The 20,948-nt window shown below is 45.1% G+C and overlaps 1 protein-coding gene across 1 annotated transcript in view; it reads right to left on the reverse strand.

Moving 5' to 3' along the window:
* The window catches only part of TRMT1L (tRNA methyltransferase 1L), a 540,757-nt gene extending 526,231 nt beyond the window's left edge, over positions 1 to 14,526 (reverse strand). Inside the window, exons 1-3 of the mRNA XM_086957219.1 lie at positions 14,438 to 14,526; positions 13,183 to 13,294; positions 11,622 to 11,729 (exon numbers count right to left, since the gene is read on the reverse strand). Coding sequence (XP_086813345.1) covers positions 11,622 to 11,729; positions 13,183 to 13,222 — 148 coding nt within the window. The 5' untranslated portion in view covers positions 13,223 to 13,294; positions 14,438 to 14,526. The remainder of the gene's footprint in view (positions 1 to 11,621; positions 11,730 to 13,182; positions 13,295 to 14,437) is intronic.
* Between the last annotated feature and the right edge of the window lie 6,422 nt (positions 14,527 to 20,948).

Genomic DNA, 20,948 nt, shown 5'->3' on the forward strand with positions numbered 1-20,948 from the left:
CGGTTCTTTGCAGTTCGACAGAAAGCCATGAGACACTCACGCCCTGTGTAAATGATTTTTTTTCCATCTCCTGCTCCCTGCCTGGTAAACATCCTTGACACCGTGATCAGGCTATCTGGACAATGGTCAGGGTGATTGGACAATGGTTTGAATGAATGAGCTTTGATCAAGCTGATCGAAAAATGACCTGAATGACCATGCTTTGATCAAGCTGAGTGAACAATGATTTGAGTACCAAGCCTTGACCAGGTCACCAACTACAAACATCGTCTGGATCTGGTTATCAACTGCAAACACTGCCCTGATTGAACAATGGACTAACAGCCAAAAGACTGGAATGAAAAAGTATAAAAGGCTTGTAAGCTGCAGAGTAAAGCAGCAGCCTCCTCGGTCTTGTTTCCAACGAGCTTGGGACTCTGTTTCATAGCCCGGGCTATTTGAATAAATCTGGGTTCCTCCTGCAGACAAAGGCTCCTGTGTCTCCTTTTACTACGTATGAAGGGTATGGAAGACTTGGGCAGTTCCCCTCGCCGCAGAGTCACAGTAAGTGGGTTATTCCGGTTCTTCAGAGTGGATCGACTTCATCGTCTTCAGTGTGTCTTTATGGTAAGGGCTGTCCAGTTGTCCATCGCTGGCTTCAGGGTGGTTGGTGAGGGTTCAGTGCGTTGGATGTCTTCGAAGTTGTTGTAGATGCTCTTGATTTTGTGGTGAAAAAAAAGGTACTGAGTTTATTGCAGAGGTCTTGCGAGGGAGGGATGTTGGTTGACTCGCAGGTGGGTAGGGCGAACTCCTTGATGTTGAAGAGTTATTTGCTGTTGTGTGCATGAGTGGAGATTCTGTCTTCAATCGCTTTTTTCCTTGTTTTTCTGATGAGTTGGTGGTGGGCGTTGGTGGCGGCTCTGAAGTTGTGATGGGCTTCTGTGGATCTGATGTTCCTCCAGGCCTTTGAGGCGGCGGCAGGTGTGTCTTGGCTCTCGAAGTTCGGTGGTGAACCATCTAGCTTTCTTGGCTTGGGTGTTGTTTTTCTTGAGGGGGGCTATGGTGCTGGCGCTGTCTGAGATCAACACCGCAGCCCGGACCCTGCACAGATGGGAGTCGTCGTTTTCCACGATGGTTGGGGTGGAGTTGCTGAGTGATTAGGTTAGCTGGTCGCCAGTGATTCTGGTCCAGTTTCTTTGTGGGAGCAGGTGCTGGTGTCTGTGGAAGGTGAAGTGGACGCATCGATGGTCAGTCCATGTGAGTTCAGTGGTGTCGCTGAAGGTGATGAAGTTTCATGTTGTGAAGAGGGGGGGGGGCGGGGGGGGGGGGGGGGTACGGGGGGGGGGTCGAGGCAATGTCCTGCTGAGTGCTTGGGTTCGGTCACGATCTGGCAGAGTCCAATGTGGTGGAGGTTCTCCAAGAGGGATGTGGTGCTGGAGTCCAGTTGGTTGTCGAGGTGGAAGTTGAGGTCTCCCAGGGGGGTGTAGTTGGTGGACGCGATGGAATGCGGAGAGATTATGTGCGTGATGGAGTTGTCGAAAAGTCTGCGGGGTCCTTAGATGAGGGTTCCCCGGAGGGTGGAGGTAGGGCTGGCCAGTATCTTGAAGTGAAAGTGTTCCAGCAGGTCTGTGGGCTCATCGGGGAGTGTGCTCAGGCGGAAGGTGGATTTGTGGAAGATAGTGATACCTCCTCCCGGGAGGGTAGGGGGGGGTCCTTCTTGGAGATCTTTTATCCTTGGTGGATGGCGAAGTCTGGTCCCGAGGTGGTTGTGGTCCAGGTTTCGATAAAGAATACTACGTCCGGGGTGGTGCTGATGAGGAGGTCCCAGATTTCGGTGGCGTGTTTGTGGAGGGATCGGACGTTGAGGAGGATGCATTGCAGGGTCTTCAGTTCGGTTGGGTTCTTGCGGGCGGGTTGCGCTGGGTCCGTGGTCTTGGGAGTGCTGCAGGTGTGCCGGCAGCGGTGACAGCTGAAGGGTCCGTGGGTGTCAGCTGGTGATGCTAGCTGCAGTTGTTGTTGCGGCCTGGGTTTGAGAGCTTAGAGTACCACTGAGTCGTAGCGTTGGCAGTGCAGAGATCCAGGGTTCCTGGCGCTGGTCGCAGTCGGGCTTGCCAGCGGCGCAGATGCCATCAAGTAGGGGTCAGGGAGGGCAGGACAGCTGAGAGACGAGCTGGATTGGGCCGGTCGAACTGGCCATGTTGAGGGGAGGGGCCGTGGGGGCAGCAGTGGCTGGGAAAAACAGGCTAAACAAGCATTGGAAATGCAATAGGTCTCGCATTAGAAAAGTTGGAGCTATTGGTTTTGTAAATGACAATTTTTTTATATGTTGGTCTTGAAAATAGCAAAATTAATAGCTTTGATATTTACAATGCCAATAGTTTTAACTTTTCGCAAACGTGACACCTATAGCATTTGTAATGTAATATGTGTTGTATTTACATGACTATAAAAAGAAACAGGCTTGTAAATACAAACGTTTAGTTTTGTGAAAATGCACTGCCATGCGACTTGTGAACACATTTCATGCTGGCTAATTATTCTAATTTGTTTAAATATTTACATATTTACAACACTTAATTCACCCTAGTAGCCTAACAAAGTCAGTAGATGACGTGCCATTTTAGATGATTTCATAGAAGGACAGGGAAGAACTGTAAGACTGCATAATGCGCTGCGCTGCACTGATGTACACCATAACATAAGTGGTTTTTTTTTTGACCGGGTGCATACAACGCACACGCAGCCACGTTGCATTACGCTTCAATTGGGCATAGGATGCTAAAAGGAATGAAGAAGAAAAAAAGATTTACTGTGTAACAACCAAAGTAAAAGGGCCAGTCCTCATGGGACGTTATAAATGAATCTGGTAGGTTGTAAATGAAGACAAGGCTGTACTAAGGAGGGACTAACAAGCCTATTAACGAATCAGAAGCCAGCATTTACGAAGGACAATGACAAATATGGGCAGAGAGTGGACGGGGTTTCTATTCCATACTTCAATACAGCATCTCGCAGGGCAGCGCACACACTGCCCAGGCTAGACCTAAAAATGAGAACATTAGGAAACTGACTTAGTTGTAAAACACTTTTAGGTATGACAGGCTGTTTATCTGAAGAAATGCAAAGAGCAAATGTGCTTCAGTAGAAGTAGTTTGTATTATATGAAAATAGACTTGATCGTTTGCAACCAAAAGAGTACAAGTCAACAAGCTACCAATAAACTTCACATCACAAGCTTCTCAACCTTAGATATATCGTAGAGGGTATATCTTTTTTGTGCCAAATGCAACTCTAGAAAGTTGCTTTTTCATTGAGAACAAAGTTCGGATTGACCTGGGAATATTCTACCCAGAGGAGGAATCCTAATTCACATTAAAAATCAGAGTCGAACAAGTGAAGGCTTAAAATCAGAAATGACAGCTTATACATTTAACACAAGGAGGGCCCTTTAACATCTTTCAAACCTTTGATGAATATATAGGTGCAGCAAAACTGGTGGGACTCAGTAGCAAGGTAACGCTGCAGTGGCTCAGACTTTTTGAATAAGACAGTAAATACACAGCCACTGTGTTATTTTATAATACAAATAATCATTTTTTTTATATAAAATGGCCAACAATGTGCAGTAAAGCATAGGCTGTTTTACAAATACTGCACTAGAAATATTTATGCGACAAAATCACAATCTCCCAGCCTGTTTGGCAGATGAAAAAATGTTGGTGCTTAGAAATAGACTAACAATCATTGGCAAAGCCAATCGGTCTTGCAATGCAAGAGCTATTGGCTTTGTCAATGTTAATATATTTTTGCCAGGCTATGTTTGGCACATCAATAAAAAAAACTTCTTCCCATAAATCTTTCAAATCAGCAAATGTATCTTGTTGAATGCAACAGCACACAATGCGCAAGAGAGTGCACTTTGGTGCAAGAAGCCGGCTTTGTGCGTCCCAGACTGGCGAAAGCTCAGAACAAAGAGGGAAAAGGAAAACGTCAAACATAAAATATAGCATTAAATAATGGCCTATTTGCTAAACTGCACCATTTCCCCAACCTGTTTTCAATATTTCCAATTAGGCAAATGCAGTTAACAGGCTATATCCTACTTTGCTGATTAAATGACTAAAGTTTAATAATGGTAAACCATGGCTGCTTACAATAAGTTATAAGTGGTGAGATGCCCCTACTGGACACCAGGGGATTCCTTCGTATGTTTGCCATTTGAATGGAGAACATTCGGTGAAATGGCAGCCAATGTGACAAGCATTTGCAATGCAAAGGTCTCTGCATTGCTAAAGTTAGAGCTATTGGCATTGCTCATGGCATTTTTATTTACGTTTTTGTTTGTAAAACATATAAATAAATGTCATTGTCATTTACAATGCCAATAGCTTAATCTCTCGCAAATGCAAGACCTATAGCATTTGCACCCACACACAGAGCCACACACACACACATACAGAGCCACCCACACAGAGTCATTCACATAGAGCCACCCACATACACAGAGCCACCCACACAGAGCCACCTACACACACACAGACAGAGCCACCCTCACACAGAGCCACACACAGACAGAGCCACACACAGACAGAGCCACACACAGACAGAGCCACACAGACAGAGCCACACAGACAGAGCCACACAGACAGAGCCACACAGACAGACACAAAGACCGAGCCACACACACAGAGACAGAGCCACACACACAGAGACAGAGCCACACAGACAGACACAGAGACCGAGCCACACACACAGAGACAGAGCCACACACACAGACACACACAGAGACAAACTAACCCTAGGAACTACCAGGGGAGGGAACTAGATGTGCGGGGTGTTTGGAGCAAGCTGGCATCCAACCTATAATGAATACACAAAAAGAAGCTGCTCGAGTAAAAAGTGACATGTGTGTGTAAAAAGTGTGCGAGGACAGTCCTTCATCTTTTGTGAGATGCCAGCTTCCGCAAAGTAGTTTGCCACAATTTGTTTTGTCACTTTTTACGCGAGAGCAACTTATTTGTGTATTCATAAAAGAAATATTCCTCGAGTTGGCATCTGCACCTACACTTCCTGAGGAATTATCAGATACCATTCTGCCTCTCATTTTATTGAGCCTCTCTCATTTCATTGAGCAAGCTCGGAAGAATATAACTTCTCTGTTTTTCTCTCTCCGGTTGGAACACCCTACCTCTGAACCTCATCTCACCTATTCTTGCCGTCAGTAAACCTTGTAATACCGGACTGCTTCCAATCAATGTTAGCCAGAGCACCTTTATGTTCTTACTTCCAGTGCCACAAAAACATTAAGTGTAAATGAGCTAAGCGTATATCTTATAACATAAGCCAAGTTTGCTTCCACTTTAAGTCCTGTAGCCGGAGACAAAATAATCCTCACTGTCCGCACTTGCTTTTAAAACATTAAGTTGTTTCCTACAGAAACTGTCTAAATGAATACTAAAACACACTAGACACAAACAGCACACGTCACCTGACCCCTATCAGCAGGTATGACAAGTGGCAAGGACAAATCTGGTCTAGATTCGAGGTTCCTGTGGACTAAGACAAAGCTACTGTCTCTGCCCACAAAATCCTAGGAGACAGACTATTCAACACTCGTAACTGTTCCAAGCATGTGATATATTGAGAAAACACATTTATGTGTGTCAAACAGTCTATCTCACAACTGACAAAACCTCAACATTTTCAATCACTAACGTTGAGGGAATGCAGGGCAGGAATGAGACAATATCCTTAGCTGCTCAGTCACCAAAAATAGTTTTACAGTAAATTCCAACATACACACCTTCATGAACCAGAAAATATCTTCTCAAACAGCAAGCTACCCTCAAAACTCCCTATGACACTTTGGATTCATCAACAATTCTTTAATGACTGCATTATATTTATCCACAATCGATTTTCTGGGTTACAGAGAAAATCTTTCAGAGACCACACTCATCGCCATTTTGTATGAGATTATCAATTTGGAAAATGTGTTTTGAACTCCGTTCTTGTAAACTAGTGAGGAGAGGATCGATCATGTACACCTTAAAACTTCGGCAACATCACAAAACATACAATACTGTATTATTCGAAGTACCTATTCAAAGTGCTTTTACAACAAATACATCTGACAACACCGTCGTTAGAAAAAAGCACATAGTGAGCAAAGTAAGGCCAACTAGAAACAAGTGTGGGACTGCGCTGGTCCTCTGAAGTCAGAGAAGAGGAAACTAGGTGTAATGCATTCACCTATATTACAGCACACCCTGCAGTAAGCTATTTACATTTATGAACCCAGGAAGGAGTCGCCGCCGCTTCTGCACACTTTACCAGGTGTTCAAATGGCGGCTCTCGATTGAGCATGAAGGTGACTGTCCAGCGAGCCAAATGGCGCGCATCCACAGAGAGGCAACGGTGTCCGGTTTTTCCCAATTTCCCGGGCTCATATATACTAGCTACATTTTCTGTTACCACAACTCTGTTTATTTTAAACCAAGACCGTTTTTTATGTTTACGGATCTAATGATCAGGCAGTATAAAGACCATCAAAAAAGATTTCTTTCACGCTTTTGTAACGCTAAAATAGCATGACGGAAAGAGATGTTAAAATATTTAACTTATTAACGGCTTTGTCAAAGCCACGCGGGTGCGTACAGCGCTGGGCATTTGCTTTCATATTACTATTGTTGTTGCTCGAAGTACACGTTTTTCCCCTCTTTGGTGTAAAGAGCTGTTTTCACTCTTCAAGGTCTAGCAGCGCTATATCAAAACCTCTAAAATAAATATAATTTGTTTTGCTATTATTTCTCGCTTTCCTCGCGTGCACGCACACAGTGGTTCCTTCCTCTGCCTTTTTAAGAGCTTTGGTAAGGGGTTGTGCTAACATTAAAAGTAAATCGCGGGTGCAGCGATTATCTCAAAAGTAACGGCACCAACTGCGCAGTATAAATGAAATGACCCCAGTCAAAAACTGGGGGTTTCGTATGTCCTTGCAGCTGGACACCGCACTTGCCACATATGTTCTCTCCCTAGCCCCCTCCGGCCACGGAAAGTAAGCCAGCATGAAGGAAACCTGAGCTCATGCAGAACGCCCTGACTCAAACACAAGACATGCTGCGGTGTCACCGCCACACCCTACCTCAAACCTTCTCAAAAGTCCCTGGCTGTGAAACACCCCCGAGGTATTTCAGTCCCCTTCCCCAAATCCGTACCTACAGCTATTGAACAGTATCTGTATCCTGGAACAAAAGAAAACCTGTTTTTATACCCAGTCCCCGGCCAGCCTGTCAAACTCTGAACAAAAGGGACAACACCGCTGCCATCACTGCATGCCAGCCCCGGGGGTCTGCAGGCCAGCCCCGGGGGTGGGGGAGGAGGCAGGGTGCAGGAGAAGCATTCTCTGGGCATAATGAAGGGGACAGGAAGGATCCGGGGGTAGCCTGCAGCCGGAGCTCCCGCGTGAAATGGCTCCCGGGCAGGCGGGGATTGGGGGCGCGGTGGCCGAGCCGGCTCCGGTGAGGGGGTGGACCTTCACACCTGGGATCCCGAGATGAAGACTGCCCTGTCCGCCTGCATCCTTCCAGGACCTCGTTAAACAGAGACCAGAATCCAAAAAAAGGCAGCCATGATTTCATGCAATTGAGGCCCCAAGCCCTGGGTGTTACTATTAACGTAGGGGAAAACGAAAGGAGCGTGGAACATGTCGGGCAACTCTCTCACGAGTAAGGGGCTCAAAAAACTATTAAAGACAGAAATCCCCCGCTTTCACAGTCATCGCACTGAAACTTTGGCAACTGTTTACAGCCTCTTCCAGGTCCGCCGGCCTCCAGGGGGTCCTCTTTAGAAGTATTTGCTTCAGCCCTGTACCTTTGTGACCGGATGGAAGGAATAGGCACAGTTACTGCGATTGGGACGGCCAGTCAACAGCACTTGCTCACGCAGCCCCCACGCGCCAGTAAACTCTCTGATTGGTTGAGAGGTACACCAATCAGAAAGCTTATTTGGTTTTTGCTAACCAATCAGAGCAGACAGCGTGAGCAAGCCACTCCGTGCCTTTTGTCTGTAAGCCCCGTCCTTTAGACTAGGGGGTGTGTTTGAAGAATGTAGAAAGAAACGAAAACAGAAAGGCATGACGAAAAAAAGGGGTGGGACTTAAAAAAACACACGGAAAAGCCCCCGAATCGCGTCAAGGCAGGCCCTGAACTGAGTGACGCTGCTCTCCTCCAATGGCTGGCCAGCATTTACGAGGCCAGCCAATGGAGAAGAGGGGCGTGTTGAGGCCCCCATACTACACACATAAAATTTCGGCTCCGCCCACTGCTTACGCAGTGCGACGGTAGCCTCAACCTAAAAAACGGACTATTCCATCTATAGAATTTCCTCCAAACGGGAGTGCCTCATTACATTCAAGTGATGCAGAGACGGTGTTGAGGCGGGGATTCAACTAATTAGCATGCAGGCTGCAGACAAACATCAACACATACATTACAATAATTAAAATCATTTTGAATGCCTCAATGGATTTTCTTTCTTTAAATTTGCGAACACCATCAAAGGTGGAACCTTCAAAACATTTCTGTAAGTCGTTTAAACAAGAAGCAGCAGCAGCAATAAAGCACCCATGGGAGGCAGGAAGGTGTCACAGGGAGAAAGGAGGTGAGAAAAGAACCAGTTGACAATGGCAGTAAAACCACTGCAAACCCAACCACCCTCCCCATGGGTGGGCTAAGAGTTTTTAAACCGCTCTCCACAGGCACACACACATGCACAACTGACAAAACAGCACCGACATGCTGCGAACGACAGCCAACAAGGGACAGAGAGTTGGAAACAAAATCCGTGTGCAACGCAAAGAAGCAAAACTCAGAATGGGGGGGAGGTGTAGAAACTAAACATGGATGAAGAAAGAAGCACACTTTTTTGTTATGTCATTCCCTCGTGTTCAACCACTCTTGCACCTTAAAGTCTTCAAATATCCGTACACACTCAGGGGTGTGGAATTTATTAAAATATCTACTTGTCCATGGGGCAAGTTGCTTCATAAATCTACTTGTCCTGTAACAAAATCCACTTGTCCCTTTGGTGCCATGTGGTTCGGCGACGGGTTGTGGCGGCAATCTCATATGGGAGCTCTTGTGTGGCCTCTCTGATTGTGCCAGGTCTCGTGCCGTGGTGGTTTTTGGATGCTGGCAGTCCCTTTATGTTGCCGCGTTTCTGCGGATCTGCATGCTGGCACTGGGGGTAGTGGGGGGCAGTAGTTCCAGGGTTGGAATGCCCTTTGGGTCTGTGCGGATCTTATGACTTGCGTGCTTTAGGGCTTTTCAACAACTCTTCTCTAAACTTTTCCCACGCCGAAGTGTTGGAGATTTGTTCCTGGCAGTGGCGGACGTGGACCTTCTTCCAGAGTTGGGAGAAGGGCGGTTGATGGGAGGGTGACCTTGCAAACACTCAGGTTTTTGCATGAGCAAATCTACACATTCATGTTTGCTCGTGGTGAACTGCAGTTCACAGGTGTTTTCCAGGAGTGCATTTCTTGCCCTACTTCTGTGGATTCTTGTGAATTCACGAAAGCCATATAGCTGCACTTAATGCAAGGACGTATACCGGGGGTGCACTTTTGGGACTTTCTTTAATAATAGGGCCCCTGGTTTGGTCTGGCGTTGACCACGGCCTTTTGTGTTTACTGAAATTCTCTTTCCCGCTCTCTGTATCGGCTGGCTTTGCTGTGGGTGGCGGCGTTGGGCTCTTTCACGGGGAGTATGTTGGCACACTGGGTGGTTTTGTTCAGTGGCAGTAACTAATGTGGCAGTGTGTGCTTTTTTTTAGACCAATTTTATTTTGTTGCTTTTGCCAATGTTTGTTGTAATGGTGAGGGCCCGGCAGCTCTTGCATCAAGAGGGCTTTACAGGGGCCATGCCAGAACAAGTCACGTACTGGCAGGGTTAAGGGGCTGACCACTAGTTTCAGACCTGCTGGCTTTGCCAATGCTTGTTTGTTTTTATGTTTCTCAGTCTTATTGAAACTGGTTACACTGTTTTCCAATATGGGTGTTTTTGCGAAATACTAGCATGCATCAACACATTTTATTAAATGAAGCTGCAAAGAAACGGTACCTGAAATTTCACAGTAGTTTAGCAAAAAAAAATTTTTCCTACATTTTATATTGAAAGCAAAGAGTCATTAATCTTGCTCTCAAGCTTCTGCAAATATATGCATCTAATCAGAGAGCATTCTGGGAGCATTATGCATAGCCTCATATTGCTAAACTTTGAAACCGTGAGTACACATTTTTATACTGTAACCACTGTCAGTAGTGCAGTCAGAACTTACATTTACTTAGAGCGCTCACCCTAATAATAAAGGCTTTCAACTAATGAACCATAAATACAAGTTTGAACATAGGCACCCAAATAATAACTTAACTTTAGGCAGTGCCCTTCCATGGCCCTTAATGTGCTACTGCAAACTGGCAGCCAAAGGGTTTCTGCTGCAGGGGGTTGGGCATACTTGTCCCAAGGACAAAATACACATTAAAACTTGTTGCCCTTGACCCCAAACAATATGTCGTGGGCGTCGGGCTATAGGAATTCCACATCCCTGACACTTTAAGAGATTTCCCCTAAACAGTACCATCTGAAATGCTGTTTCTTATAAGTTTTTATGGCTCACCTCAGGTGTTGGGGAAAGCTTCCCCTTCCTCTCCTATACACACTGAAATAAACATGGCTGTAAATGTGTCAAGTTGTCTCGGGCCACAAGCACTATAAGGGAAACAAGAAAAACAAGCAAAAAAAAAAAAAAAAAAAAAAAGAGAAACAGCCTGCCGGCCGTGAAAGTGAAAGTACGGCCGGCCGTGAATAATTAGGGAAGGAGCAGCCAGGAGAGAGCAGGAGCGGAGGCGCCAAGCTGGGGAACAGATGGCTGGCGATTTGATGCTGTGCACGCGCATTTTAGCTCAAAGCGCTTGCACATTGACCTAAAAGCGCACGGGCACAGCATCAAATCGCCAGTCTAGTTAAAGTCTGTTTAAGCCCCTATAGTCTCGCAAGCTCAATGCGCATGCGCATTGACAGGCGAGACCTAAAAAGGCAGAAGGAAAAAAGCAAAACAAGAGAGAAAAGTGCAAATAAGGCAGCAAAAGTGCAAGAAAGAGTGGAGGAAATACACAGGAGAGTAAAACGGGGGGGGGCGAATTGAGAGGAGGGTAAAAAACGAGTGAAAAACGGAGGAGAGACCCAGAAGGAGAGTGAAGGGGAGCTTGAAATGAGGAGAAAACGACAGAAAATGGATGAAAGACCCAGAAGGAGAGTGAAGGGGAGAGATAAAAGTGAGGGGGGAAAAAAAAGTAAAAAAAGTAAAAATAAAAAAAAAGGAGTGAAAAAGCGGAGCGAGAGAATGGACACAGAGGTCCACTTATTGTCACCATATAAATGCACATATTCACGGATAAAGAAAGCAGTATGCCCCTGCTCCTGGACTCCTTGCCTGGTAACCTATGTGCTACTTCAGGTCCTGCAGCACAAGCATCGATTTCTGGGCTTTTGTCAAACTGGACAAGTTTTACTCTTCAGTAAAAGTCAGACTACAGGATAGTTTATGTTAGTGGGAATAAAACAAAAGGCACATGTACATTAACTCACCTATCTGTGCGGACTCGTCTGTGGTAACACCCCCTTCCATAGACTCTTCCGTCTTGATGTCCTCGGATATTTCTGCCACAACTGAAGTGTCACCTGCAGCTGTGCAATCTGAAGGAAGGTATGAAGAGGTAAAGACCATGTGCTGCCATTCTTTGTTTCACCACCTGCATACCTTAACTATTGAACCATAAAACGTTCAAAGGACAGTCTAACATGTTTGACATGTTAAAATGACCATACAAGATTTGTAAACTACACATTAGATTTGGGAAAATGTGTTTTTAGCTAGCCTCTGAAAATGCGGAGGATTAATGAAAATCGTGAAGTAGTTCCATCACAGTCATGCACTTTTCCCCCTTTAACCTACATGGATCAAGTAGTCATAGCCAGAGTTGTAAGCCAGCCATTTACAATGTTGCCTTGTTGTTGAGATGGCTTGCATATGCCCAACTTTTTACCTGACAGCATCCTCAAACAGTGTGCCACGGCTGCATAGTGGAGGAACGGGAAAGGCATGCAGCGTACGTTGGGAACTCGGAGGATAACAGTAAATTGGAGAAACTGACGCTTAACATTTACTTCCCCACCTCATAGCCGGCTGCATATGAGCAGTCATGGAAAGCAAGGACACAAATACCGCCAGGAACACGCGGAAACTCTCATCCTCTTTCACAACCACCACCTAAGCTTCAGGCATACTAGTTAAAGCAAGAGGCCATTGGCAGTCAATAGGCAGGCTCGTCAACTGTGCGTATGTCACTCCCAATTTTAGGAACTATGGAGTAAAGTGACTGTGTGTGTATTAAATAAAGGAAGCTCTCATTCTTGGTGCATTTCTAATCAGGTATACACTGTAAAAAATGTACTTGAATGTTAAATCAGGTGTTATTTGAACTGAAAGATATTTTTCACCTCAACATTTAAATCAAGCGACAATAGCAGAGTAACGTCTTAACATGTATCACGATTAATCACCTGTTTATGAAAGTCTCACCAGGTAAGTGCAAATGGAACGTTGGCAGAATTCTGTGCTGCTGTAAATCCATATTTTACCAGTGACATAGCGTGTCTCGATAGAGTGAAAAAGCTAGTACGTTAATGTCAAGGTGTTTATTTAAAATTACATTTCGTACGGAGAACGACAGTCATTTAACTAAGTACCAGAACTAGAAAATTATATTGGTAAACCAGACAAGGATATAACACTTGTCTCAACAACACTGCTTTAAGGTCACGTGGTCCATCTAATCTTACGAGATTTGTGGATTTTGGTCTGCAACATCAGGAAAACACTGAATAAACATGATGGAAAAATATTAATGTATCGCTAAAGAGTTGTGTCATTCCTATGGTTCTTTGTCCCAGTGAGGGGTAGCCAGCCTTCTCCGACTTGTGTCTGGCGCGAGGGAAGGCACAGCCCCCTCAAGCTGTGTCAAACCAAGATAGTGAGGGACGAAAAGCTGTAGTTATCAATTATATCTCTCCCTGTGAGTTAAATGTCAACTTTCTACGTGAAACGAAGGGGTACCATTCCTTATCAGATTCTCTCCTGTGAACTTACCTTCCTCACAATCCTCGGTAACGAACGTGCAGTCCTCCATCTCGGACACCAGGGAGCCTCGCAGCTACAGCAACAACCTGGCTTCCAATATCTCCAACCACAAGAGTTCTTACTAGAACGCACAAAGATTACGTCACAATCGCAAATAATGGCAAAAGGGTTTCATGTCCAGTACGTCACTACTGCTGCTAGTCGCCATATTGGAACGAAGGGGAGTTGCTTTTACTAGTTTTACTTTTGCTATTAGAAAACAAGTGGAACACTTGCACATTCGCAAAGGTCACACGTCTTGAACCCATACTTAACGATTACAAAGCGCAATTGATTATTACTTCCGTAGTCATTTTATGCACCTTTGGCATGCATCTATATTTTCATGAAACTTGATTTTAATTAATTGGGTAAATAACAAATAATACAATTTTATTTGTTTCTTAAAGGAATAAATATTTATGAGATATGTCTACAAAGGTTACACTATTTGTCCACCAATTTTTTTAATGACATTAAGCCAATTATCCTGTACGGATTCATTTACATTGAGTCTACCTCTAACCCAAGATGGCCGCTTTGCAACATTCACGGCATCTCCTTTCACACGCCGCGAGCACCTAGGCGCAGTGTTTCAACCAAAAATGCTCATTGCTAGACAGGACAGCGTATCAGTTTCAGAAGTGGGTACTCTTTATGATGGGCACGCGTAGTATGAATTGCAGAATTCTTTCGGTTATCAGACACGTTAATATGTGTTTAATCAAGTTAGTTGTGATTCGTACATTTGCCTAAATGCCAACATTTTAGGACAGAGACTTGGGAGATTTAACATAAGAAATAGGGAGAATGAAAATTCCCCATTGACTTTCATTGTAGAAAATGCAATTTCAGGCGGGAGACAGCTAAAATAAAGCCATTTTTGGCCTTAATCGGGTCTATTGGCATGTATGCATGTGTACAATGAATCATTTCTGGGCAGTGCGTGAAATGAGGTGTATTGAAAGGTGCACCGCAGTGACGGCTGAAATCAACACTCTTCTGTTAGGATTCTCGCCTTTCTAAGAAAAAAGTGCTGCTATATTAATATGTTCTAATTTACAGCTCTGTTTTAATGGTCAAATAACATTTTTTGGTCTAGCTTGGCAGCTCAAATGTTAACCTGATGTGATCAACCAACCTGTACCCAATTACGTAAACAAAACAAGAGCTTCATGAAGAACTCACTACAAGGCACAGCTGCCAAGTTTTGAGTTTACCTTACCTATGTGTGACATTTCCATTTTTCAGGTCGAGCCTAAAGTGGCAGCTCACATGCGCTGCTTGCTTTGTGAGACATGGAGTATGGAGTGGAAGCTCCACCCACAGTTTTAATTGGCTTGTGTCATTGTCTTCCCTAAATGCTACAGCCTGATTGATTATGAGCTTGCTAGTCCCTTCTTATTATGGCCATGTCGTCATTTGTACTCTCCCATAGTTACTGGCCCCTTTACTTCTGTTGCAGAGATTCTGCTCATACACAGAACTGTGCACAGAGACCCAGGACCTCAGTGAATTGTGGTGTACCAAAAAACTCACCTCAGTACCTAGAACCCCTAACCGACTAGCATCAGTGTCTCATTAGCTCTCCGTCCTATAGCGAAGTTGCCAATGATTAGACAACCCAGAACATGCGACTTAGGTTACTCTCAGGAATGGTGGGAATCAAGTACACTCTTTCGTTTGTCCTTCTCATACCAGTCCGCAACATGAGTAAATAGAGACACAGAAAAGTTTAAAATGTTTATTTTAACGACGTGCTCTAAGATGCAGTATTTTTCCTAACATAAGCAGGCATGATTAAAAATAATACGATCAGCATTGTTACAATTCCATAAAACACAAAGGGAGAAATCATAACATAATGATAGTGGAAACAGGACCTATAGTGCCTTGTGTATCACCCTCCCCAGCTAGGAACTAGGTTTTATAATAATAGACGGTCTCTTAGGCTTGAATAGGGAACCCCATATCTCCATGATCAGCAGAAGTGAATCACATCAGGATCAGCAAAGCTTTCTCTCTCTCTCTCTGAGAAAGGATTTTCTCCAAGTGTCCTAATCATGCATGCAGTGTAGTATTAAAGGCGCTAGAATTTAGCTGCAGCTGTGTGCATGTTGTGTCTAGAGCGTGGGCCAATCAGCCCGAATAACAGCTTACATTGTTATGGCAACCTTGGAGGTTTCTGCATACACAATGTAAAGACTGAGGTCGCAATGTAAGTCTAGGGATGTTGAAAACAAGCCTTTCTCATGTGAAGAAATTCAAGCAGTCGAACTTACAATAAGAGATACATGCAGTGTCGTGTGCAAAAGCTGCAAAATGGCGAAATGGTGTTTAAACGTCTAATAAGCTCATGTTAACATAGCAATGTGTGCACGGAAGGCTCTGCCTTCACTACACTTCGAGTGTTACACAGTACAATGGTATGTATTATTTAGACTGTGAGCACTACTTTGTTTGTGCCTTCTCGCCCCTTCTCGCCCCTTCCCCAGCCCGCACTCCCGTTGTCCATGCCCCCTGTTGTCCGTGATGCAATGCAATCGGGTCCGAACAGGTATTTGTAAAAGTTACGGTAGTGCTTGCAACGATCGTACTGGATCTGCCATTTGAGCCTGTTTTTTCCAGAGGCCCCTCCTACCATCTCTGGTCATAGACAGAAGCCCACGTCCTGGTTAGTACATCAGAAACTCTTATATAATTATCCTTTTTTTTTACCTTGGCCATACAAATAAGCAAACCTGGTGGAGTTTTAAGGCCTATTCTTTGTCAGTCTTATTATCCTCTCTTGCTCTACGCTGTCAGTCTTGAACAAGATAAATGAACTCAGCCCACCCCTCAGGTTTAAAAACTGGATACACTCTACTGTGACAAGTCTGTATCTGTTCTCAGCACATGAGGGAAGCTTTCACTACTTCTTGGCTATATACTAATTCTGGATGGATTAGTGTGTTATAGGGACGCCTACACTGATGCTGTGTATGCTGTACTTCTCCTGAGTGTGAAGCTTTGGTGCACTGCCTTTGCTGTATGTGTATGAGATAAGCTTGCATTGCTGCTCACAGTGCAGGACCTACCTGCTCCAGTGTATGCAGGGAAGCTCACCTAGCTGTTGCTGTCATTGCTGTAAGAGATAGTGTGTGTCTGTCGGTATGGGAGGCAGCTTGCAGTGGAGCTTTATGTGCTGTATTTGTTCTTCTTGTGATGGAAGCTGCCCCTGACTGGGCAGCACGTCCTGGGAGCGAGGGGAGGTTGCACTTAAGTTGTCCATGATGTAATGGCGCTGAGTGTGGGGATGGCTTGCAAATGCAATGTTGCTGCTATTGCTGTATGGTGCTTTCTTTGTGTAAGAGAAGTGTGAGTTACTGCTGCATATGCACGGCTCATGTGTGAGGGATGCTTACCTTGCTACTTTCCATGCTCTATGTAACCTCTGTGTATGAGGGAAGCTTGTGCGGACGTATTCACGTGTGTGCTTGCGTAAGTGGGGCTTTGGCAACTGCACCAGGAGCCGTACCCTTTCTCTGCAGTGGGGAGCGTGCACTGCTGCTGGCTGCGCTGTACGTGCTCTCAGTGCGTGAGGGAAGCTTGACTTGCAACAGCCTGTGCTAACCATGTTCTGTGATAGAGAATCGTGTACTGCTGAGGCAGTCGCATCTACTACACCTGCGCTGCGGCTGCCTGCTAAACATATGCTGCCTGCTCTATATGCAATGGAAGTGTTCACTGCCTGTGCTTTTCATGTATCATGAAATAAAAAAATAGACCCCGCTCCCAGGCTGGTTTCCCTTGCAATTAAATGTATGTGCTCAAAAAGAAAACAATAAAAAATGGAAATAACAGTTAGATCGACGGCTCTGCAACTGAAGGGAGAAGAATCCCACCCATCTCCCACAGGCCCAACCACTGGATGCGTCATGTTTCTGTGGCAGGGGTGGCGCTAAAACAGCATCTAGCACACCGCACTGCCCGAAAGAACCACAGCCATATCCTGAAAATATCCATCTCACTTGCAAATGGTTCCTTCTCCCCCATCGTCTGCCACCCCCGCCCCTGCAATCCCTGTTTATTTCCCCCTTCTCTCTCTTCGTCTCTGTCTGCCGGAGAATAGAATCTAATGATGCTGAAAATTAATTCAGAAACATCTGACAAGCGCGCTCCATCTTCCCCCCTCCTCCGCTGCCATTTTTATGGCTGGCGGTTGCAAAAGTCATCTTTACTCCCACTAGAGTGACAGAAATGTATCTATTCCCCCCTCCGTGCAAGATGGCTGCCGCACCCGCCCTGGGCCTGCTACCCTCCCTCTGCTCACCTTCCTAAATTTCCTGTGTGACCTGCTGCCCTGTGCCACTGTCAGTGTACAAAGAAAGGGTCCCTGTAGAACAGTATACCTTTGTTTGAATTTATTTAAAGAAAATGTAAAAACCGTCAAAACACTGTAAATTAATCACAATGAGTAAACCAATATACTTGGTAAATAACAGTGCCCCAAAGAAAGGGAGTGAGATAGCGTGATGCTGTGAAGGAAAAGGACAGTGAAAGGATAGAATTTGTGACAACTTTTAAATATCGGATTTCATTCAAAATACAGTTATATTCCAGAGGCTTCAGATCCCTGAGCCAAAGTGGGGGATCATTACATATCCCATTGTACTTAGAATAGTCTACGTTGACACAGGTATATCCAGATTCATACGGGCGTGTCAACTGAAAAGAGTGAAAAGTAACCATCGACGGGGCACTGTTATTTACCAAGTACACTATATAGCGCCCAGGTCCCATGTGGAATTCTTTGGGTAAAACCCCCCTCCTTGATACTAACTGTGCCACTGTCACGGCGGTAGAAGTTAAGGCTGGAAGATTTGAAACGGGCCACATGGTGCGATTTAAGATGAGCCGGGCATCCCCACAAACGGGCACAGCCATGTCAGGGTTTTTCACACGCAGGCGCGCCCTCAGTCTCTGAAGATTGTTGACGTTTCTCCTTTGAGAGGCTCAGTGTGCTGAAACGCCGCGAGCAAAAGACACGCCGTACGCATGCATATCTCCTGACACATAAAACGGTGAAAGCGCGCCATGCGCGCGTTGTGCTGAAACGCCGTGAGCAAAAGACACATCGTACGCGTCCACATCTCCTGTCCTGGAAGGCACAGCAATCAGGAGACAGGGAGGGAACAAACATGCCTCCTTTCCAATTAACAGCGCACATTTTTTACGCATGCCTATCAGAAGCAAGTGTGGAGCATCCACCCCGCTTCCGAAGCAAAAGCGACGACAATAGTCTCGCAAGTGAACAGTGCATGCGCTGTGTCGCTAGGCGAGACCTAACAAGTTAATCTTATAAGTGGGCAATAATAATGGCTTTGTAAACTGTCACTTGTTATTTAATAAGAAAAAGTTGTAATAAGGTATCATAAGCAGGCAGCCGTGAAGTCAGTCCTGCTACACTTACTCCCTTGCCAGTACTTTTGCTTGTCCCCCCCCCCCCTTGACCTCACCCATGGAACGAGGGAGCCCAACATATCTTTAAAACTCTGAAAACAGTTTGTGCCTGAATCACCTTCTGCTGCCTGTCTCAGTGTGGCTCTCTCAAAAGAGAGGGCAGGCATGTTGTCTGTGGATTGTCATTGCACATGATTCTTTTGCTTCTCAAAGGACAAACTAAATGTTCTGCCTCCTCTTGGGCCATACTTCATAGGAGGTTGCTGCCTGCTGCGACCAGCTGGCATGCAGCACCAGCAAACTGTTAGGTGGGCCTTCACGGAAAGCGCAGAAACCTTTAAAGCCACAGCATGGCTCACCAATTGCAATTCAAACTAAAAGTTCCCCGAGTTCATTAGTGCATTCAGCCCGAGCTCCTTGGTTACTTGCAATATCCTTACAATATATCCATGGCTGTACATTATCCTATATATTATACTCTCTGACACCGAACAGTGCATAGAGACTGCCAAAGGCACACTATCGGTTGTACAAAAAGAGGTGCAACATGCTTCCTTCTGTCATTGACCTCCTGAACAAAACTACCACTGGTCCTTCTGTCGGTGATCACCCTTAGCACACCCCCACAGGTCGCACAGTTAGTGACCACACATTGCACAGTCCCACTGGACCCGTGTGTTAACAACCTATGGCACACTTCCGCCGATTGCTCTTTGTCAATTACTACATCACTCCCACACTCCACTGGTCTCAGTGTCTCTGCCTCGCTCTCTGAATGACCACCTGTATCACACTCCTACAGATCTCATGGACTCTCAGTGACCACCTATACCACAACGCCGTAGGTCTGTTTGTGCCTCTCTCGATCAATGACCATCTATAGCACGCTCCCACAGGTCTCTCCCCCTCTGTCAGTGGCCACCTACACTACATTTCCATAGGTTTATCTGTCTATTTCAATGAACGTCTATAGTGCACTCCCTCAGGTCTCTCTGTCTCAATGACCACCTGTATCGGTCTCTCCCTTTCACCTTCCCTCTGTTTCTGACGACCTATACCACACTCCTAAAGGTATCAGTGACCTTCTGCACCACATTACTACAGGTGTTTCATTGTGTTGTTAACTGCAGTACCAAAAAATGAATTGTGCTTCACTCTCAAGAAAAACAAGTACCTGACTCCCACTAGGGATCTCTCTGTGTACGTGAGCACTTTACCCGCTCTAGCAGGGGCCGAACTGAGGCCCCCCAGCCGCTACATTGTGTGTGTGTGGGGTGTACTCCTTGTGTTGGAGGGGCATCTTCTCCTCCCAAAGCCATGCCATTGCATGCCTTGCAGAATGGATGCAATGGCACAGACTAAGAAATAAGTAAATACTTGAGAAAAGGACTCTGCTTTCCTGAGCAAGCCACCTGCAGCGTAGGTGGGCCCAACCATTTAGGGGGTCCCCATTGAGCCCAATACCAATGAATATCTCTGTGAGATGGGAATTGATGGGCCCTTCATCACATTTTGCGGATGCATACTTTTATGGTATCCCACTGTACTCTAGCATCAGTCTCTTTCTCTGTTAGTGACCATTACATGCTCTCTCTGGCAGTGGTCCACTGTACCACACTTCTGCTGGTTTCTCGTTCTGTCACTGCCTTCATCCACCAGCTTCTGGCTCTATTCGGTGGATGCCACATATGGTAATACTGGGCCTTATGGTAATACCGGGTTGCCCGAAGAGTAACACAAAAGCTCTGTATGTTCTGGACATGCTTTTCAGTAGTAGTGGTTGGACAAGCGTTCCGGAAACCATTCTTGTCTTTTCCATCAGAAGGTTAACTTTCTGTTCTTCTTGCTCCAGCTTAATCCTTTTATCTCTACCATCAACTGTTGATAATTTAATTTGGTAGAATTGCTGTTTAATATACATCGTCTGTTCACTGATAAAATCTGCAGATGTCAAATTACAGCTAGCAAAGAGAATTATTTTCCAAAGAAAAGTAATTTTCGGTTGATCCAGTGGCATGTTAAAACAAGCATTTGTAATGTATTAGGTCTCGCATTTACGCAAGTTTAAGCTACTGGCATTGTAAATGACAATGCATTTTATTTATGTTTCAAAAACCAAAACATAAATAAAAGGCATTGTCCTTTACAATGCCAATAACTCAAACGTGCGTAAATGCGAGACCTGTTGCATTGAAAATGCTTGTTTGGTTTGTTATCTGTCACATAAAAATTAGGGCTCCAGGTTTTATGGTATTTATTTTTTTGACATTTCCGTTTATATTTATCCATATTTA

This window comes from Lissotriton vulgaris, chromosome 1_1 (assembly GCF_964263255.1).
Source record: "Lissotriton vulgaris chromosome 1_1, aLisVul1.2, whole genome shotgun sequence".
NCBI lineage: Eukaryota > Metazoa > Chordata > Amphibia > Caudata > Salamandridae > Lissotriton > Lissotriton vulgaris.